Source organism: Rutilus rutilus, assembly GCF_951802725.1.
Source record: "Rutilus rutilus genome assembly, chromosome: 7".
Taxonomy (NCBI): domain Eukaryota; kingdom Metazoa; phylum Chordata; class Actinopteri; order Cypriniformes; family Leuciscidae; genus Rutilus; species Rutilus rutilus.
The window spans coordinates 40,478,821-40,496,609 of record NC_140221.1 but is presented as its reverse complement, the minus strand read 5'-3'; the positions used below and the strand labels follow the sequence as shown (position 1 = coordinate 40,496,609).

At 38.5% G+C, this 17,789-nt stretch overlaps 1 protein-coding gene across 1 annotated transcript in view; it reads right to left on the bottom strand.

Moving 5' to 3' along the window:
* sema4c (sema domain, immunoglobulin domain (Ig), transmembrane domain (TM) and short cytoplasmic domain, (semaphorin) 4C) overlaps positions 1–17,789 on the bottom strand; it is a 57,685-nt gene that overhangs the window by 25,646 nt on the left and 14,250 nt on the right. The window contains exon 2 of the mRNA XM_084415047.1: positions 1,744–1,958. Coding sequence (XP_084271173.1) covers positions 1,744–1,846 — 103 coding nt within the window. The 5' untranslated portion in view covers positions 1,847–1,958. The remainder of the gene's footprint in view (positions 1–1,743; positions 1,959–17,789) is intronic.

Below are 17,789 nucleotides of genomic sequence, written 5' to 3'. Positions count from 1 at the left end.
TTTTAAATGAAAGTTTACAAAAAAGTCTTATTCTAGCTTCATGCATTCTTTTTTATCAACACTTGAATATGGGTTTCATAAAAAAGGCAACATTTTGAGCAAAAAGCGGAGAAAGTCGCGTTTTTGACAAAAACTACATCCAGATCGTATTCATGAACAATGAACAAAAACACAGATGGAGTAGATCGAGTCCATCAACACCCCCAAAGCTTCACAGTCCTATAACTCTTCCTGGGTCGACATTTCATTCGGTAACAATAGGCAGTTTCAATTTATATGCTATTTTATGTTGATGATCGCATTATTTTACATATACACCTGCTTACATATGCTATCGCTTTTTTTGTCTGTGTTTTGATCAGGATATTCTGTACTCTTTCAGAAGATGCGTAATAGCGCCCCCTAGCATATAACAGTGAAAACACGGTAAGCCGGAAAATTCTGTCAATGGCGGGGAAAGAGTTAAATTGTAAAAAAAAAAAAATATATTACCATTGAATCAAATAAATACAGCATTGGTGAGCATAGGACACTTCTTTCAAAATAATTTTTAAAAATCGTCCGACCATAAAAATCGACTTGTTCATTTACAAAATGCAGAGCTACCTGGCACAACTGACTGTGATATTGTGCTAAATTGTTATGTTTTATTTTTTTCAGTACATTTACTATTGATCTTTATAGAAGTAATTCATCAAATGATGGAGAAGAGCATTATGACAGGGCATCCATCCAGACACGTGGTGTAGACTAGTGCACTTTCTGCATTTTAAAAAGCCGATTCAGGTGTCTGGACTGCAGTAATGAAGTGAAGTTTTACAGTCTCAGCATAGTATGCCACATTACGTCTGTTGCATCCTCCACAACCTTTTATTCAGGACTGGCATGCATAAAGCATACAAATTGAAATCAGTGCTAATTTTGAGGGTGTGTCTGTGCAATAATCAATAATCAATCTCTTAGACAGGTTTTTATTCCATATTGCTGTAAAAACATCTACAAATGAGAACTTGAGAAACAAAATTGTGGAAATAAGCTTCCAGAGTGTTTTCAGTCTGACAGCCAAAATTATTTTTATAACCTCACTGGCAAATTGTTTTTCTCCTACTTTAAGCATAGGCCTCATTAAATGTTGTCAGATGTATGCTTAAAAAAATGAAAGAAAAATATTTTGCCAATGAGATAAGAAAAATACACATAATTCAAATCTTGAAAAAAATATGCAATTTTGCTTCTCAAGTAAATGCATTTTTATGGATGCTTAGATGTCTTTTTTTCCAGGAATAGACAAAAATACTGATAAAGAAAACTATTTTTTTTTCTAAACAGCACTCTCACCAGGCACAACTCATTCTCATTGAATTCCCTCCAGAGGAAGCGTAAGAGAAAAAGAGAAGTAGAGAGCGGTGAAATAGAAAACTGTAAGAAAGGGAGAACAGGCACAAATGAAGTGAGTGCAAATGAATAGGGATGTAAGCTCTTTACAATAAAAGCCTATAAAACCATGCAGTAATGTGATATCTCAGTAAATTCAAAGCAGAAATCACGCCTCTTATCTCAAATCTGCATAGAGAATGAAGGGAGGGGTTGACCAAAGAAAAGAAGAAAGAGACGGGCAAATAAAGAAAGTGCCATAAAAATACTGTGAGAAAAAAAAACGGGAACAGGACAGTGGGCTCATTTGCTGCGCAGTCACCGCTGGGAGGAATCGCTCACAGTTTTGTTTGGTCATTAGATACTCACCATTATATTTAACTGTCTTGCGTGGGACGGGGTTCCAGTTGACGCAAATCCCCTTTTCAAACCCGATCACGAACATCACGAGAAGAACTTTCGCACACCCCATTTCTCCGCTCCCACTCCTTTTATTCTGCTCCACGGAATGCAGATTCAGATTCTGAAGCGAGGGTTCTGATTGGACGACGAGATGTGGAGGCTCCAGATGCGCACAACGGCTCCTGTCAGGGGAGATAAAGAAAACCAAAAAAACATAAACAAAAGTGATTACAAGACGAACGCCAACATCCCTAGAGCCTTCTTGTCGCTATCCCGATAGAGCTGGAACTGTTTATGGAGTGAGAAAACACAGTCAGGACAATTTTAATGACATATTTTACACTCTTTCAGAAGGTACAACGATAAATGCATCTTGGCAGAGCACCAGCCAAATTGAGGATGCTTGTCAGAGCAAGGCTGCATCAACACAACTCACAATCGTGTCCAATAGAACATGTCGCACATTTAAGAAGGCCTGTTTTTGACAGTCACGGACAAACGAGACGTGCGCTTGTAATTATAATTGGAGTCAGCGTTCTCCTGAATGCATTATGATGATGCCCGAAGCAAGGTTTCAAGGGAAAGAGTGGGAGAAAAAAAAGGCCTGAGTGGTCCAGTCTGTTCAGCAATAGCCGTTTTCACACGTTTGCTCTAATCATCAACTCACACCTGTTTCTCTCCATTAAAAAGGGAAATTAGGGCCTTGATAATATTTGCTGATTTGAGAGCAAACCCATTGACTTTTAAATGTGCGTCAAATGTCAAATACTGTTTAGCGGTGAAGATAACAATGTAAAGCTCTCTCTCTCAGCCTGCACTGTGTTTTATTATTCAGTCTGAAAAGGTTGTGTGAATTTAAATGTTCGCAGCGATAAGAAAGTGTGGAGGGGTGGCCTCTTGCCATCATTGGATCGAGATGCGGACCTGTGCGGTAGCAATCTCACGGCCATTGATTTCTGTTTTTCTTTTTTCATTAGCATGAAAGAGAGAGAGTCAGATAAGAGAAGTCAGAGATGGTGGCGATTCACTCCAAATGAGTTGTCCGTTATAGAGGGGTTGCAATATAGCAATTCGATGACTCACATCTCCACTTGCACGCCATTTTTTTATTGGATCGATGCGCCATTGCTTATATCTGTGTTATATCTGGAATGAGTGTTGTGACAGGTGCTGTCCACTGGACTTTTAAAAACAGGTGATTGTGCTCTCTCTGCACTTTTTCTTGAACGCAGTTCCAAACTAAATATGCTATGTTGCTCTTTCCCTGCATAAAAAAAAACATATAAGATTTATAAACTATATATTAATTTTTAAAATGTGTTATTATATAATATATAAAATGTAAAGATATTTTTTTAGGTATATTTTAATATTAATTAATTCTGTAAAGATTATTATACATATTTACAGCATATTTTTAACCTTTATATGGCAAGAACAAGGAATTTCAAAACAATTACAGTTTACAGTTACACAAATTCCAAAAGAATAAATGAATAATTCAATATTATATATATAAAATAAAAAAAACGTCATGTGATAAACATTGTCCTTCTGCCAAAGGACGTGATCTGTGTGAAGATGGACGAATATTCAAAGAGCGTGTTTTGAAATGAACTCCTCCCTAAAGAAAACAAATGTCCGCCGTTTTTTCATGCACGTCCGGAAAAAGGTCAAAGGTTGAGTGATGACCAGCTTTGTGGGTTTGTTTCCCATCTCCTTCCAATCTGCTCTTGTCTTTCTGTCAATAATAAGCTCTTCTCTAGAACCAACAGCCAATCCCCATGTTCATAATCTAAACTAAAATAAGACCCTTTGAACTATGACCTACTGACCCCCAACAGACAGCAGATGTCAAGGCAGCAGCATGATGGTGGACTGTGACCATACGGATGCACAAGAGGAAACAACTCCACCCCTCAACATAAACACATCTTTCCAGTGTCTCACTCAAGAGCTTTCCTCCTTCCTTCCATCTCTCGTTCCCCAATCATCCCTCCTTTAATGAAACTTAAACAAAAGCCCTTCGCATGTCAGTGGCCGGTAATTTCCCAACATCCTGCCACTATCTCTACACCATGTCAACGATTGCAGAAACTGACCACTCAACACCAGCTGCTCAACAAATCCTCAAAAAAGAACCTACGTCAAACTCTCTTGAAATGCACACTGCATAAACAGAATGATCAGAATAAAAGAAATCTGCCTTCAGCATATGATCTATTTATTTCAGTATAAGATCAGATGGCACTAATCAAAACAGGACGGCATGCTTTCATCCCCTAGAGTAACAGGCAGGGTTCTTTTATAGCCACAGATGCAGGGCAGTAGGTGGTTAGAGGAGCCACCAGCCCTCTCAAGGTCTCTGTACTGGCCCTTAAGTCTTGTTTATGCTTGACGCATTCAGTCTGGCGTGAACCACCGCAGACACGTACATCTCAATGCCACTGAGAGCTGTTTACTCTATATATTTTCCATTGGATTATTTTCCAAAACGACAGGCATCCATGAAGTGGAAATATCAGGTGAACCAGCAGTAAGTGTCAGTAAGTAGTAGTAATTTATAATTATCCAACTCAGGTAAAGGTAGTTGGTCATATACAAGAAGCAGACAAAACAACAACGCACCTAAGTTAATATTTTAGTCTTAAGATGTCGACTTCCAGATTTAAAATCATTTTATGAAATCAATTTACTTTAAAAGGCATGTTACTGCATTGAAAAAAAAAAAATGGGGTAGGATTTAATTTGAAACGAAGTTAAAAACATTCATCCATCCACCGATCAATCCATCCATCAATAAATAAATAAATAAAAATCAATCAATCAATTAATCAATCGGATCTTATCTAAGTCTATAAACCTTTAAGGCTTTTTTTTTTTTTCAATTTCAAACAAGTCTTTATCAAGGCAATATATAAAGTTGGTCTTAACAAACTTTGCTTTTTAGTTAAAATTATGAACACACTAATTTATTAAAATTTTACTTCCTTATACATTCAAATTCAAATTTAAATGCATTCTACATTCAATTCTGAATGGCACACAACCCTGAAACAAACACCTCTATTAAATGAACTTCCATTTACCGCCTGCTTTCCGCAGGTGATAATAGCACAATGTTAATTGCGCCAAGCAAAGAGATTTGTGCACAATCTATAATAAGCCTGATTTACATAGAAAGGAGGTGTGTTTTCCACTGAAAAGAATGACAATGATTTAATTTGAATAACACGGCACAGCAGCTGCATTCCACCTGGTTAAACCGTATTGCGTTTGTGAAATAAATTAGGCATTTTGCACTGAAATACTGCAGACAAAAGTGCCGTGATGGTTTAGTGAACTCAGCCCTCAAAGTTTCAGAAAGAGTCTCAGGACTTCAGAGTGACTCTGAAGCCTGCAGTCTTGTGCTGATGAAAGTGTTGAGCTGAAGGTTTAATGCTGTTTGCTCTTTGTTTATGCCTTTGTGATAGCGCCTGCAGCTGGCATGCATGTATTATGTATGGTTTTTTTTGTAGAAGAAAGTGTGAATGTTGTTGTGGTCGGACTGCATGTGTGCTGTAAGTGTGACTGATGATGTTAGAAGTGGGAGTGTGTGAAAGAGTGGGAGGCTGACAGCTTGTGTGTGTGTTGAATGATTGAGTGTGTGTGTGTCTGTTCTATGACATCAACAGGCAGTGTGATGTTTCATCAGTGAATGAGAATAGATGAAAGTCTTAATAATCAAATGGAGTTTGATCAGCTGCAGGCGCGTCCCACTTCCTATTCCACAGGAAAACCTTCCTGTCACCGGGATCCCCCCTCCCAGTGGCCTCGGCCCATAGAGCAATAGCTCCACGATCAAGTGTTAAGATGCCCTTTGGGATCATCTATTCCCTCTTTTTTCTCACTTTGTGTCTACTATTATGTAGATCTAACCTCTTGTTTTCATTTATGGGTGTTACTCCTATGGGTTCATTTTCATGAAAGTTTTTTTTTTCTTTTGTTATATTAAAGTCATAAATCAATCTCAGAAAGCTATAAAACTATATGTCTAAAACTATACTGTTTAACCCTTGTCCCAGACCCAGGCTTTCAATCTTAAATGATGAAAAATACATCATAAAAGCTTAAATAAAGAGTGAAATAAAAAAAATATATTTACTGTGTGAAAATTATTTATGTAATTTTTTTCCACACATGTTATGACAGTAAGATCACAGTTATAATAATAAAGTGAAATATTATTTCCATAACCACTATTTCCAGCACATAATGCTAATAAACGGTGGAAATGGCATATTTTTTATGTATGTGTATACTTCCTAGGACATTGTTAGTAGAAAAATTTAATTAAATATTTAAAGTGTAAAAGTGTTTAAGAGAGTGTCTATCCAAAAGTCTGCAGTGACAAAAGTGCCTATAGTTGCAGAAACACTAATTTCCTACCAAACCAGACGTAGGTTGTGCATTATTTTCAATAGATAGAGCATATATACCTTTTAGTGCCACTCACTGGACATTTCACTTTGAAAGTCTTGCGAAATGTGCGGTGCAAGATGCAATGTAATGTCATTTTGCAGAAAAGTCGCCACAGGCAAGTTTTTCCAATGAGCCTATGGTTGGTAAAACCACATCTCTTCCCCCCTCTCTCTCTTTCATCGTCTCTCTATAAACCTTTCTCTCTGAATATAATCCATCTCTCTCTGACCTTGCTCTGTCAGTTACTCTAATGATGAGTTTTAAGCAAAAACTGATGAGTGAGTGTGTGTTTGGTTGGTCATGTGTGTGAGAGAGACTCTCACGTGTTTCCATGCCTCCCCTGCTATGCCCCATGCCCTCAAGAGCAGGGGATGCTGGGATACCCTCTGTGACCTGTCATTATTGCTGCATGTGTTGCCAATTCAATCAGCTTCATTAACGACAACTGCGACAACCTCATTACCCAGCTGCTTTCACACGTGTGGCACATCCATAGGTTGATTCGCGACCTCACATCAATGCTGAGTTAGCGCACGGCAGCAGATCAACAGAACAACAGCATTTAGCAGACAATGCAACGGTAACCACATTGTGTGCATACGGTCCCACAGGGGCCTTTAGAAGAGAGACATATAGGCTGCCGTGTTTCTGTTAAAGACACCAGCGATCAGCGAAGGAAATAGCTATGCGACAGGATTGGCTTTAACATTACGCAATAACGATTACGGTTATGTTCTACTTTTATGATTTCAGCAATGACTGCTGGAGCGCATAATCATTTCAGCAGAGAACTGTAGCATGTTTGGAGAGCTGGTTAGGAGCCGGGCAGCAAAATTCAGTATTTTATGTATAATATCTTACAGGGACACGGTTGCATTAGTTCCTGTTATTGTGCAGGGGTATAATATTATACATATTGAAATGCGTACAAATCCTACGCCACTACATTCATTGCAACACAACCACCAAAACATGACACATGACAACAAATATTTACTATTTAAAACATTTTTATGGTATAGGTACATAAGCAAGCAGACAGACAGATGGACAGATAGATAGATCTGATAAACAGATAGATAGACAGACAGACATAGATAGATAGATAGATAGATAGACTGTACATCTCTCTCTCTCTCTCTCTCTCTCTCTCTGTGCGTGTGTGTGTGTAAAACCCCCCTTAGGCCATCTGTATAGCTGTGTCTTACTCAGGTTGAGTACTTTTGTATGTTAATAGGCTGGAAGTGCAGGACGCCCACTGTGCTCCCTCGGGGGTTAATTGTCCTGTAGGCTGTACTTTTTTCCTCATCGTTCTCCCTCCGCCCTGCAGTTCCTGACAGCCGGAGGTACTGGGGCCAGAGGTGGGCAGAGGTGGAGAGGCTATTTGTGTCCTCTCTCATTGACATCTATGTCTTCCCGCTGAAATAAGTGAAAGTAGAGAGAGAAGGGGTGCAGAAAAGGCCACGATGCACCTCTGCACCTCTCCAGTGTTTCCTGTTAGCGGAGTTAATGGGGAGTCATGCGGTGCTGCTCTGCAATTGTCTAGCGATGCTGTACGATACGAAACTGACACCTTCATTCCACACGACTCACATCCCACAGTTCAGTACGGAGAGAGAGAGCAAAAGAGGAAGAGCATTTTAGCAGACGATAAGATGAGAGATCAATGATGAAATCTGGTGGGATGTAAACAGGAAGGATCTCAGTGACGGAAGGAGGACAGATCGAGTTTAATCAACATCCAGCGCACATCTGTAGGAACACTGGGTTGTATTTATGCTGATTCTCAAGTATCTGCGATGCACTCGCATGTCATGTTGGGACAAATTTGGCTTTTCGTATCGCTGGTGTTGTTTTTCTTTTCTTTTGCTGAGAAGGCACTGCGGTGTCTATTCCGAAACACGAATCCATCGGTCCCTGCACTCATCTCCGGATATCTTTAGTGTTTGTGTGTTGGAAATGCACATTTTACTGTCATGATATGTAGTTTTGCTTCTTTTCAAATCCCTCCCAGCACACTTCACCTCAGACTTCCCTCTTTATCTTCCTGTTTCCTTTCTTCTCTCCTCCCCGCACCCTGCTTTTATCATCTTCCTTCCCCCGGCCTCCTTCTTCCCAGCATGCGAGAGGGGGATTTAGGCGGCGTAAAGCTATTTATGATCATCAACCAATGGCCAGATTCAATCCATTCGCTTCCTCTATACGCAAATAAGAGCTTCAGAGATAAAGCGAGATAAGCAGAAATAGAGGGATTGAAAGAAGGGATCGCTGTGGGTTATTTTTACTCTTTCTCTTGATTGAGTGAGAGTCCCTCTTTTGTGTGCAGATTCGGCGACGGCGGGAATACAAACGACTTGCCTTGTTTTCGCCACACTGTTATCTCAGGCAATTTGCAAAAGTCTGAGGTCTTCAATTTAACTGAATGCTGCTTATTCTATCGCAACAATTGCCTCACACAACAATAATTTGTCTCTGATTTCTCCCGCACGCCCCACTACCCCAATCTAACCCAAATCATCCCTCCATCTCTCGTTCACCATCTCTATCTCTCTGTTTTGTTCCTTGCCCTAGGACCTATTTGTTTCACCGCCGTGCTGCGGTCAGGGGAGAGAAAGCTATCTGTGGAATAAATCACTTTTTCTCTTTGACTAGTTTCTCAAATACCTGTAATTTTCATCTCATTTCATCTGCCTCCCTGTTTAGCTCAGATCCTTTTTTTACTCGAGTATCTAAAACTAAATTTTTAGACAGAATAAATTTTTTTTTTCTTGATTCTTATTTCAGAAAACTACATAATGCAGTTCATTATAATCAATTCATTCACAAAAAGCTTGACAGGTCTGATCAAGTTCAACTGTTGCTACAGCACTCTTAACAATGCCCATTGCATATTACAGTGGGCATTTTAAAAACATAAAACAAAAAAAAACAAGTTAAGCTGATTTGATTTCAAGAACATGGCTGGAAGATTGCTTAAATTGTTTCCTAGTGAGCTGCTTTGGTGACCTAGTGAGCTACACAATAGTGCCTCCAAGAATCCTCAAAAGTGACTGATTTGGAACGCTCTTCAAAGGCAGCAGCTTAACAGACTTGTGAAATGCACAGGAGACTATTGATTTCAATGGATTATGATGTAAGCAGCTAACAAGACGCTACACTCTAAAAAAGGCTGGGTTGATTGAAATATGGACAAACCCAACCGTTGGTTTAAAAATGTTTAAAATCCCAGCATTTTTTAGAGTGTACTCTAATAAGAACAATAACGCACAGCACACACAAATATTAGGTATTGTTTATTGATATTAAAAGGGTTTTTAATCAAAAATGACATTTCTAGCATAATTTACCTACTCTCATGTTGTTCTAAACCTGTATGACTTTCTTCTGCGGAACACAAAAGACGATTTTGTGAAGACTGTTGGTATATTAATGCACTAAGTTGACACTGCATCATAAACACATCTCTACACTGGATGCGAGTGATTAAGCTAGCATTCCTGTAGCTCAAACAGTAGAGCATGATGCTAGCAACAGCAAAATCCTGGGTTCGATGCATGAGCTGATGAAAAATATATACTTTAAATGCAGTGCCAGACACTTTGGATAAAAGCATCTGCCAAATGCATAAAAGACTAGACGCATCAAAATCCAAACCACTCCCTTTATAATCAACAAAGCTGGATGAAGCGCCCGTCTGTGAAACTCCTGGCCTCAAAACATACAGCCATCTTCTCTCTGGGTCTTCCTTATCTTGAGTCTTTCTTCTGCTTCTAACTCTAAAAGTACCAGAGGACCTTTTTTTTACTCAAGTTCCTGTGGGAGTGTAAGATACACACACAGACAAGTGACTGAAGGTCACGCTAGCTCGGGGGGTGAGGGGTGGGCGCTTTCAATCAGGTTAATGTCCTTCTCTAGAGAGTGATCTCTCTCTCTCTCATTCTCTCGGAGATAGAAACGCATCCACATGAAAGGGGACGGAGAGATGAAGCCAGGGTGTCTGAAATACTCCCTCATATAACAGACTGTCAGCTGTCACACACATGCATATAATGGATGAAAGAATCCATTGTGTATCAAGAATATAGCACGAAGAGAAAAAAGAAGAGAGAGTAACGAATAAGACAGGAGGGGATGTTTAAACAGATTAGGTTTCTGAAGAGTTCATCCTTTAACCCTGTGATCGATTAGAAGATATTGTTACACATGCTATAATAAAGCACAGTCACATTGAATCACTAAGAAAAAAGGGACGCTGTCCCTTTGATTATGTTAAAGTTGCACACCCACGCACATAAAATTAAGTTCTGCGAATATCTCATATCAGATTACTTTAATCAGATGACCTGCAAACTCAATTTGGCCCATAATAAGAAGCACAACCCATCTGGGAGATCTATTGTGTGTGTGTTTCAGCTGTTAAAACGTTTAACCCCTAACAGAGAGTCCCTCTGCTTGGAGTTGAACCTTCCGAACTATTAAAAAAAAAAAAAAAAAAATCCCCATGGCTTTATGATTTGTTTGGCAAAAACTAGGATGCATTGGAAATGAATGAACACTACTTAAGGCAAGGAAATGTAACTAAACTAATGGTAACTAATGGAAAATACACAGAGGCACACATAAAAACACACTTGTGTACAAAATGTCTGCCGGCACGTTTTGCTACTGTGCTCAGTGTTGATTTTCCAAAATAAACAGGCCATCAGAAAATCTCATTTCCATTGCTTCTTCACCTGTGTGGAAAGAGCTACAACACACACACACACACACACACACACAAACTCCAAACCGATCCAGTGGTGGGGCTGGATGTTTTTCTGGTGGAGAATGTAGGATCTGAAAAACACCTGCACATAATAAAGTTGAACTCCTGTGTTAAGCATCTCAGAACACGGATAATCTTTGGCATACCGTAGCTATCTAAATGCTAGCTTTTCAAAGTTAATTATAACTACTAAAAACTGACCTTACTGAATTTAATTAACTATTGCACTAAAAGTTGATCATCTGAGTATTTAGCTTCTCAAAACACACAAATATGTACATACTGTATCTTAATGCTAGCTTGATACCAAGGTAATATTATCAACTAAACTAAACTTTACTTATTTATTCTAATCTTAGGGTAAATCTTAATCAGCCCGCTAGTTCAATAGTCAGGGAATAGGCCATTTTAAGGACTGTCATCGCAAAATCACTGTGCACAGAAAAGTTGCTCCCTAAAAAGTCCCATAATGCACCATGAAAACCAGGGACCATCGTTACTCACTAGGTTGCCTTGAAATAAATTCTGAAGCATGAAACATAAATTGTGTGATCATGATCAATGCACAATGCACATCATGACTGATAATCATATTTGAGCATAAACATACATCGCTCAGGTAGCTAACATTTATAATTTATCTACAACTGAAATGTGACAAAGTATTTATCATAAACAGTAAAAAACCCAACTATTGCACTAAAAGTTGAACTGAATTTTAAGCTGCTCAGTAATCTACTAAATCTTAATTTACTAAATCCAAAAAACACAGTTTATTTATGACCCAGTTTTTCCCTTGAAAAATACTCTGTTGGTCAAATTCAGATAACTTACAAGTTTCAGCAAACTTTCTGTCTCACTCAGAAACCCTTTCAACGGCCTCATGAATTAGACATGTGTAGCCCATGCATGCTGTTTAAAACCTCTCGTTTAAAAGCAAATCGACCAAGGGAAACTGTAATGAGTTTCGGAAACAGTACTGTTGTAAAAGCATCGGCCATGAATAAATTCAAACCAATCTGACCACCTTTTCACCTATGGAGAAGAGCACAGAGAAGTCAGAGCTAAATTAAAACATCCCTTTATTAAACCCTGAAATCAAGCGTGACAGCGGCATAATACGGATGATTCATTAGCTGACATCGCTAACGCTAATCACAGCCGTGCAGAGCGTTTGGGAGACACTGCTGAGTCATATGCTCTCTGATGCTTATCTGAGGCCTGCTCTGGCTTGAGTATGGTGAAGACGCTGGTGCTAGCAGTGATAATTATGAGGATTGGCTTAGCGCTTACTGCGTGAGTTTCATATCGGACGTCATTCGTTCAACTGTGGTTTTGGCTTCGACTTCATTGGAACTTTTCAAAGTGTAAAAAGTCTTGCTCTGTATCCCAATTTGCATACTACCCATCCTAATTAGCATATTCCAAATCCTAGCATGTTGAAAATAGTTTGCCTGAAGGGTATAATTTTTGATTTGTGCATGGTTTGATAAAATTACCCAAAATCCTTTGCAGAATAAAAAAGGAGATCCCACAAATGCTCAGCAAAGTGTGCATTGCATATCAACTACAAAGGGGGCGCTCACAAGCACCATTCATTTATAATTATGAAATGACAACTGAGACACTCTGCAGTCAAAACTGAGAATTTTTAGTAATTAGAAGTTAGAAGAGAATAAAAGTAGTTCATACTTGATGGTATGTGAAATGAGGTGAAACGAGCTTAGTATGTAAAAGCATATGTGGAAATTAGCATGCTTGTAAGCACTAGTATTGATCAAAGTGCCCTTTAATTCTACCAGTGGCCATTTGCAAGGTCATTCGTAAGGCCATAAAAGTCTGTCTGCACATAAAAGGGGCAGTGTGGGTCAGTGAAGCAGAAGTGTCGGCCCGTGTGTGTGCCCTCTTTGTTGAGTGACTGCACTTTTGCATTGACCTTCAACCCCTAGAAGCCAATTATTCATAGGGTCATGATGGCTGACCCTTGCTTTAAATTAGCTGTTGTCACGCTGACCTTCACCCTCCATCCACTAAAAATAGAAAGAAAGAAGAGAATAAAAGAAGGAAAGAAGCAATGATTGTGGTTGTGACAAATATGACTATTTAGCACAGTCACACAGCTAGAGCCGCATTCATTAGAGTGGGCTTTGGCTGTGGTGTGTTTGAGCCGATAAAAGCTTGTCTGAGAAAATGCCGTGGGTTGCTTTTGTTATTTCTTTAACTATGCCAATGTGTGGGGAAAGAACCATGTAATACCCTCCACCTGCTGCTGGGCCTGGCAAGAAATTAGCAACCCGCCAACAAGGCTAGCATGGAGACGCTCACACACGTACAAACACACATACACACACACACACACACACACACACACTCTATGACTAGACAGTGTGTGGGAGGACGGCCTTTCGGAGACGGTTGAGAAACAGTCTAGAGAATCTTCTGTGCTAAAATAGTTTCACTCATACGGCACCTTTTAAGAGGTCCGTGACCTTGAAAGAACTTGTGCAACTTTTCTGTCCAGATATCGTGATATGTTTAAAAAGTTCACTGTAGCACATAGTGTTTGGTGCAAATGTGTTTTATTTGAGCTTTGAACTGCACGTGTGTTTCCCATTTGGCGAAAAAAAAATTGTTTTGTGGCCAAAATATAGTTCAAGTGCTAAAAATGTTATATATATATAGATATATCTATATATATCTATATATATATATATATACAGCGGGGGAAATAAGTATTGAACACATCATCATTTTTCTCAGTAAATATATTTCCAAAGGTGCTATTGACATGAAATTTTCACCAGATGTTGGTAACAACCCAAGTAAGCCATACATACAAAGAAACAAAACAAAAGTTCAGAAATGAAGTTATGTGTAATAATGTGAAATGACACAGGGAAAAAGTATTGAACACATGAAGAAAGGGAGGTGCAAAAAGGCATGGAAAGCCAAGACAACTGCTGAAAACTTACAGTAATTAAAAAGCAATCCAGCCCCCTGTCAGTGGAAATTAATAACAGCTGGTTCAGTCCCAAATGATGGCCTACAAAAAGGTCTCATTGCCAAGGTGTCACACAAGACACATCTCATGATGGGTAAAAGCAAAGAGCTGTCTCAAGACCTTCGCAACCTAATTGCAGTGTTGTGCCTGAACGCGTTCATTGAACGATAGTTCATGAACTCGTTCATATTTTGGGCGAACGTGAACTGAACGTATACCGCATTACTGCCTGGTGAACGTTACTGTGAACTCGTTCATTCTGGTGTCTGTGAACGCCACGCTCTCTCAGTTTAACTTCGTTCAGTAGGATGCCAGATTTCTATAAAGCCTTCCAGGCGAAAACCCACCTAAAACCCACCGTAAACCGCCCTTAATATGTAGCGGAAAAAACACCCAATCTGGCAACACCAGCCACCCGTGTTCGACCTCTTGTTCGATCTCGTTCATCAAAATGAACAAATCTTTTTTCGAGTCATTTCGTTCATTTAAGGGGCTTTAAATGTTACTATTAACTGGCAAATTCCCCGAACACATCCACCTACGCAATCTTGATCATATTCTGAATTAAGAAATCATTATAATGCAGTCAAAAATCGTTTACAGGGAACATAAATAATTACTTCACTTCGAGTCTTTCATGAACGACTCATCACTTACGTTACAAATCAAAACAAAAAGCAGCAAGGAGGCGTCGTATGATCATTTAAACGAGTTTTATGATAAGGTCGGTGAAGATGGGAAAAAATCTGACGCATCAGTGTTAAAACTGATAAAATAATTGTCTGTGGTTAGATATGGGCTGTGGTAATCATTTTGAAAAATAATATCTCGCAGCAACATGGAAAAAAAGAACTATGAACTAGTTCATTTTTGGAACTGTGAACTTAGTTTAAAATTTTGAGTATATGAACTATGAACTGAACTAGTTCATTTTAAAATTTGTGAACTGAACTTTGAACTAGTTCATGTAGAAAGTGAACTTTCCCAACACTGCCTAATTGTTGCAAAACATAATGATGGCATTGGTTATAGGCGCCATTCTAAGCTTCTGAATGGTCCAGTGAGCACTTTTGGGGCCATAATACGGAAGTGGAAAGACAATCATTTCACCATAAATTTGCCTCGACCAGTACTCCTCGCAAGATTTCTGATAGAGGAGTGAAAAGAATAATCAGAAGAGCTGCCACGTAGAATTAAGGCAGTTCTGAAGGCGAAGGGGGGTCAAACACAGTATTAGTATGGTGTTCCTAAAAATCCTTTAGGTGAGTGTATATATATATATTTATATATATATATATATATATATATATATATATATATATATATAAGCCAACCCGGTGAATTTTGTCATCTTTTTTAAATTTTTCACTTCTGAAATAGTAAACTAAGTGCAATGTAGTGTTGTCAAAAATATCAATTTTCCAATACATATTAATACTGAAATATCTGAAACACTTCCAATTCTCATTTTCCGCAGAATACATGCATGAGACCAGCCACGCTTTCTCTCTCTCTCATCTCTCTGACAGTGAGTTGACACACAAACCCACCTCCCCTCACTTATCCATTTCATTTGCTCCAGATGAATATTGCTGTTGTTAATGGGCTTGAAATTTGGCATGGGATTGCGAGTATTGTACATTATTTTACAGCTGAGAAAGAAAACGCATGTATAACAGTATAATGGATCCATGTGTCAGGGCTTAAAGTGGCAGCAGCCTAATATACCAGCTGCCAAATTATAGATTAATATTAAAAATATCTATATGGCAGGTCTTTCCCATGGTATCAATTTCAAAATTGTGGCCAGTGAAAATGCTGAATGGCTAACTTTGGGAAACCACTAGCCACAGTGGCTGGTGAGCAATATATATATATATATATATGTGTGTGTGTGTGTGTGTGTGTGTGTGTGTATTTAAAAAGATATGAGGACATTTAAAATATCATTGTGTAAAATGTAAATATAATTTTTACAAATATGTTAGCAATGTATTGTTTGACATATTTCTAAATATATAAAAAATATATCTGAGATTGTATTTTTGCCATATTGGGTGTGTTTTATACACACTGATGAGAGTTTTTGTAAGTCATGCTTATATTCATTATAAAGTATGTGAGAGGATCTGTATGCTATATGAGAGTGGGTAGAGAGATTTTGGGTGCCTTTGCTCAGTGTGTGAGTGTTTTGTGTTTATATAAGTGGGAGGATCACAATGTAATGCTTTGGCTTTATTTCAAGCCTTTTCACAACAAACCCCAGGGCTGTGTCAGATTTATCTGAAATTTTTCTCATAAAAAAAGTACAAACCAAACAAATCCCATGTTAGGAGACGCCCACTGATATAAACAGCCGATCTGAAGCACTGGATTCAAACCTGCCCCCACCAAACAAACTTTCTTTCTCTTATGGGTACGTAATTAAGTGTTCCTGTTTATATTGTCCTGCTGTGAGGGCGCTAAGGATAAAGAAAATCTTGCATTATTACAATACAAAACTAGTTGTCTTGTTAGATGACATTTCATATGGGTAAACTTTATGACCCAGAATTACCACCTTATTCTCAAGGACCTTTCTCACAATGGCCGAAATTATATTTTGCTGTATACTGCAAAAGAGATTGCGCGAAAGCGACAGATGGTGACTTTGTATGGTGCATGAAAAACAACATTAAGTAATTTGGTTTACTTTCAATTGTTTAAAAATCAGTTTGTCTTGCTTTCCGCATTAGTTCAGCTCCGCTATAAAACAATCTGCTCTCTCATTTATCTGTTTTTGACAGTTGAATACATAATATTTTCTTAATGACGTTTCCGTTTTCAACAGCAAGTGTTTGTGAGCCCTACGGCGGTCTACAGACGTCCACGCAGGGTGAGAAAGGAGAGCTTGTGGGTCAGTTTTCCAAAGGTTACTGATATCTCAGTTGTGTTCGATGAGACTGGAGAAAACGGAATATTTTAGGAGAGTTTTATTCATGAGATATGAATAATAGAAAAATGCACATATCCATTTCAAATAAGTGCATACTGACATGCTTTATTGACCGTTAAAAATTTGATGGCTCACCTTTGCGCACAGACACAGAGGTGAGGTAAGGTTGAGGTGAGCTCATATGTTTACCTCAGACTCCATCCCAAAGGAAATAGTAGAGCTGCTACACGCCTTAATGAGGAAATACTATGGTATCCAGATGATTACTGCAGTCTCGGATGCATCCTAATATCTTTTCACCCTGTATAAAACATCACATCATAAAAGAAACATCATTGTCCCTAATTACGACGTGATGACATCAAGCCTTTGGGATAAGCCTCACATGCTGGTTCTAATTGCAATAATTCACACATATGGCCGGTGCTCTAAAATGAATCAATGTTTCTGTTTAAACATCAGGTAAATAGTTTGATGGCAGTCTGTCACTGTAAATTAGCTAATGCATTCTGTGATTGTTAAATTAAAGGAATCCAGCTGGCAGTTGTTTATCGTAAAAAATAATTGAGCTACACGCTATCTTAAGGTTAATTATGATACATCTTGAACCGAAACATTCATGCAGATTTGCAGCTGGAATTCTCATAAAAACAGAACAACAACCAGAGTGAATCATTCATGTGCATTAAAGGATTTCAGGCTGACAGTGATGGTGAGTGAATCTCATGAAACGTGTCAAAGAACATGTCCATGTCATATTTCACGGCAAAATCAAAAGGAACAAATAATAAACGATATGTCCATAAATATGTTTTTTCATTGTTTTGCAATGTGATACTACTTGCACACAA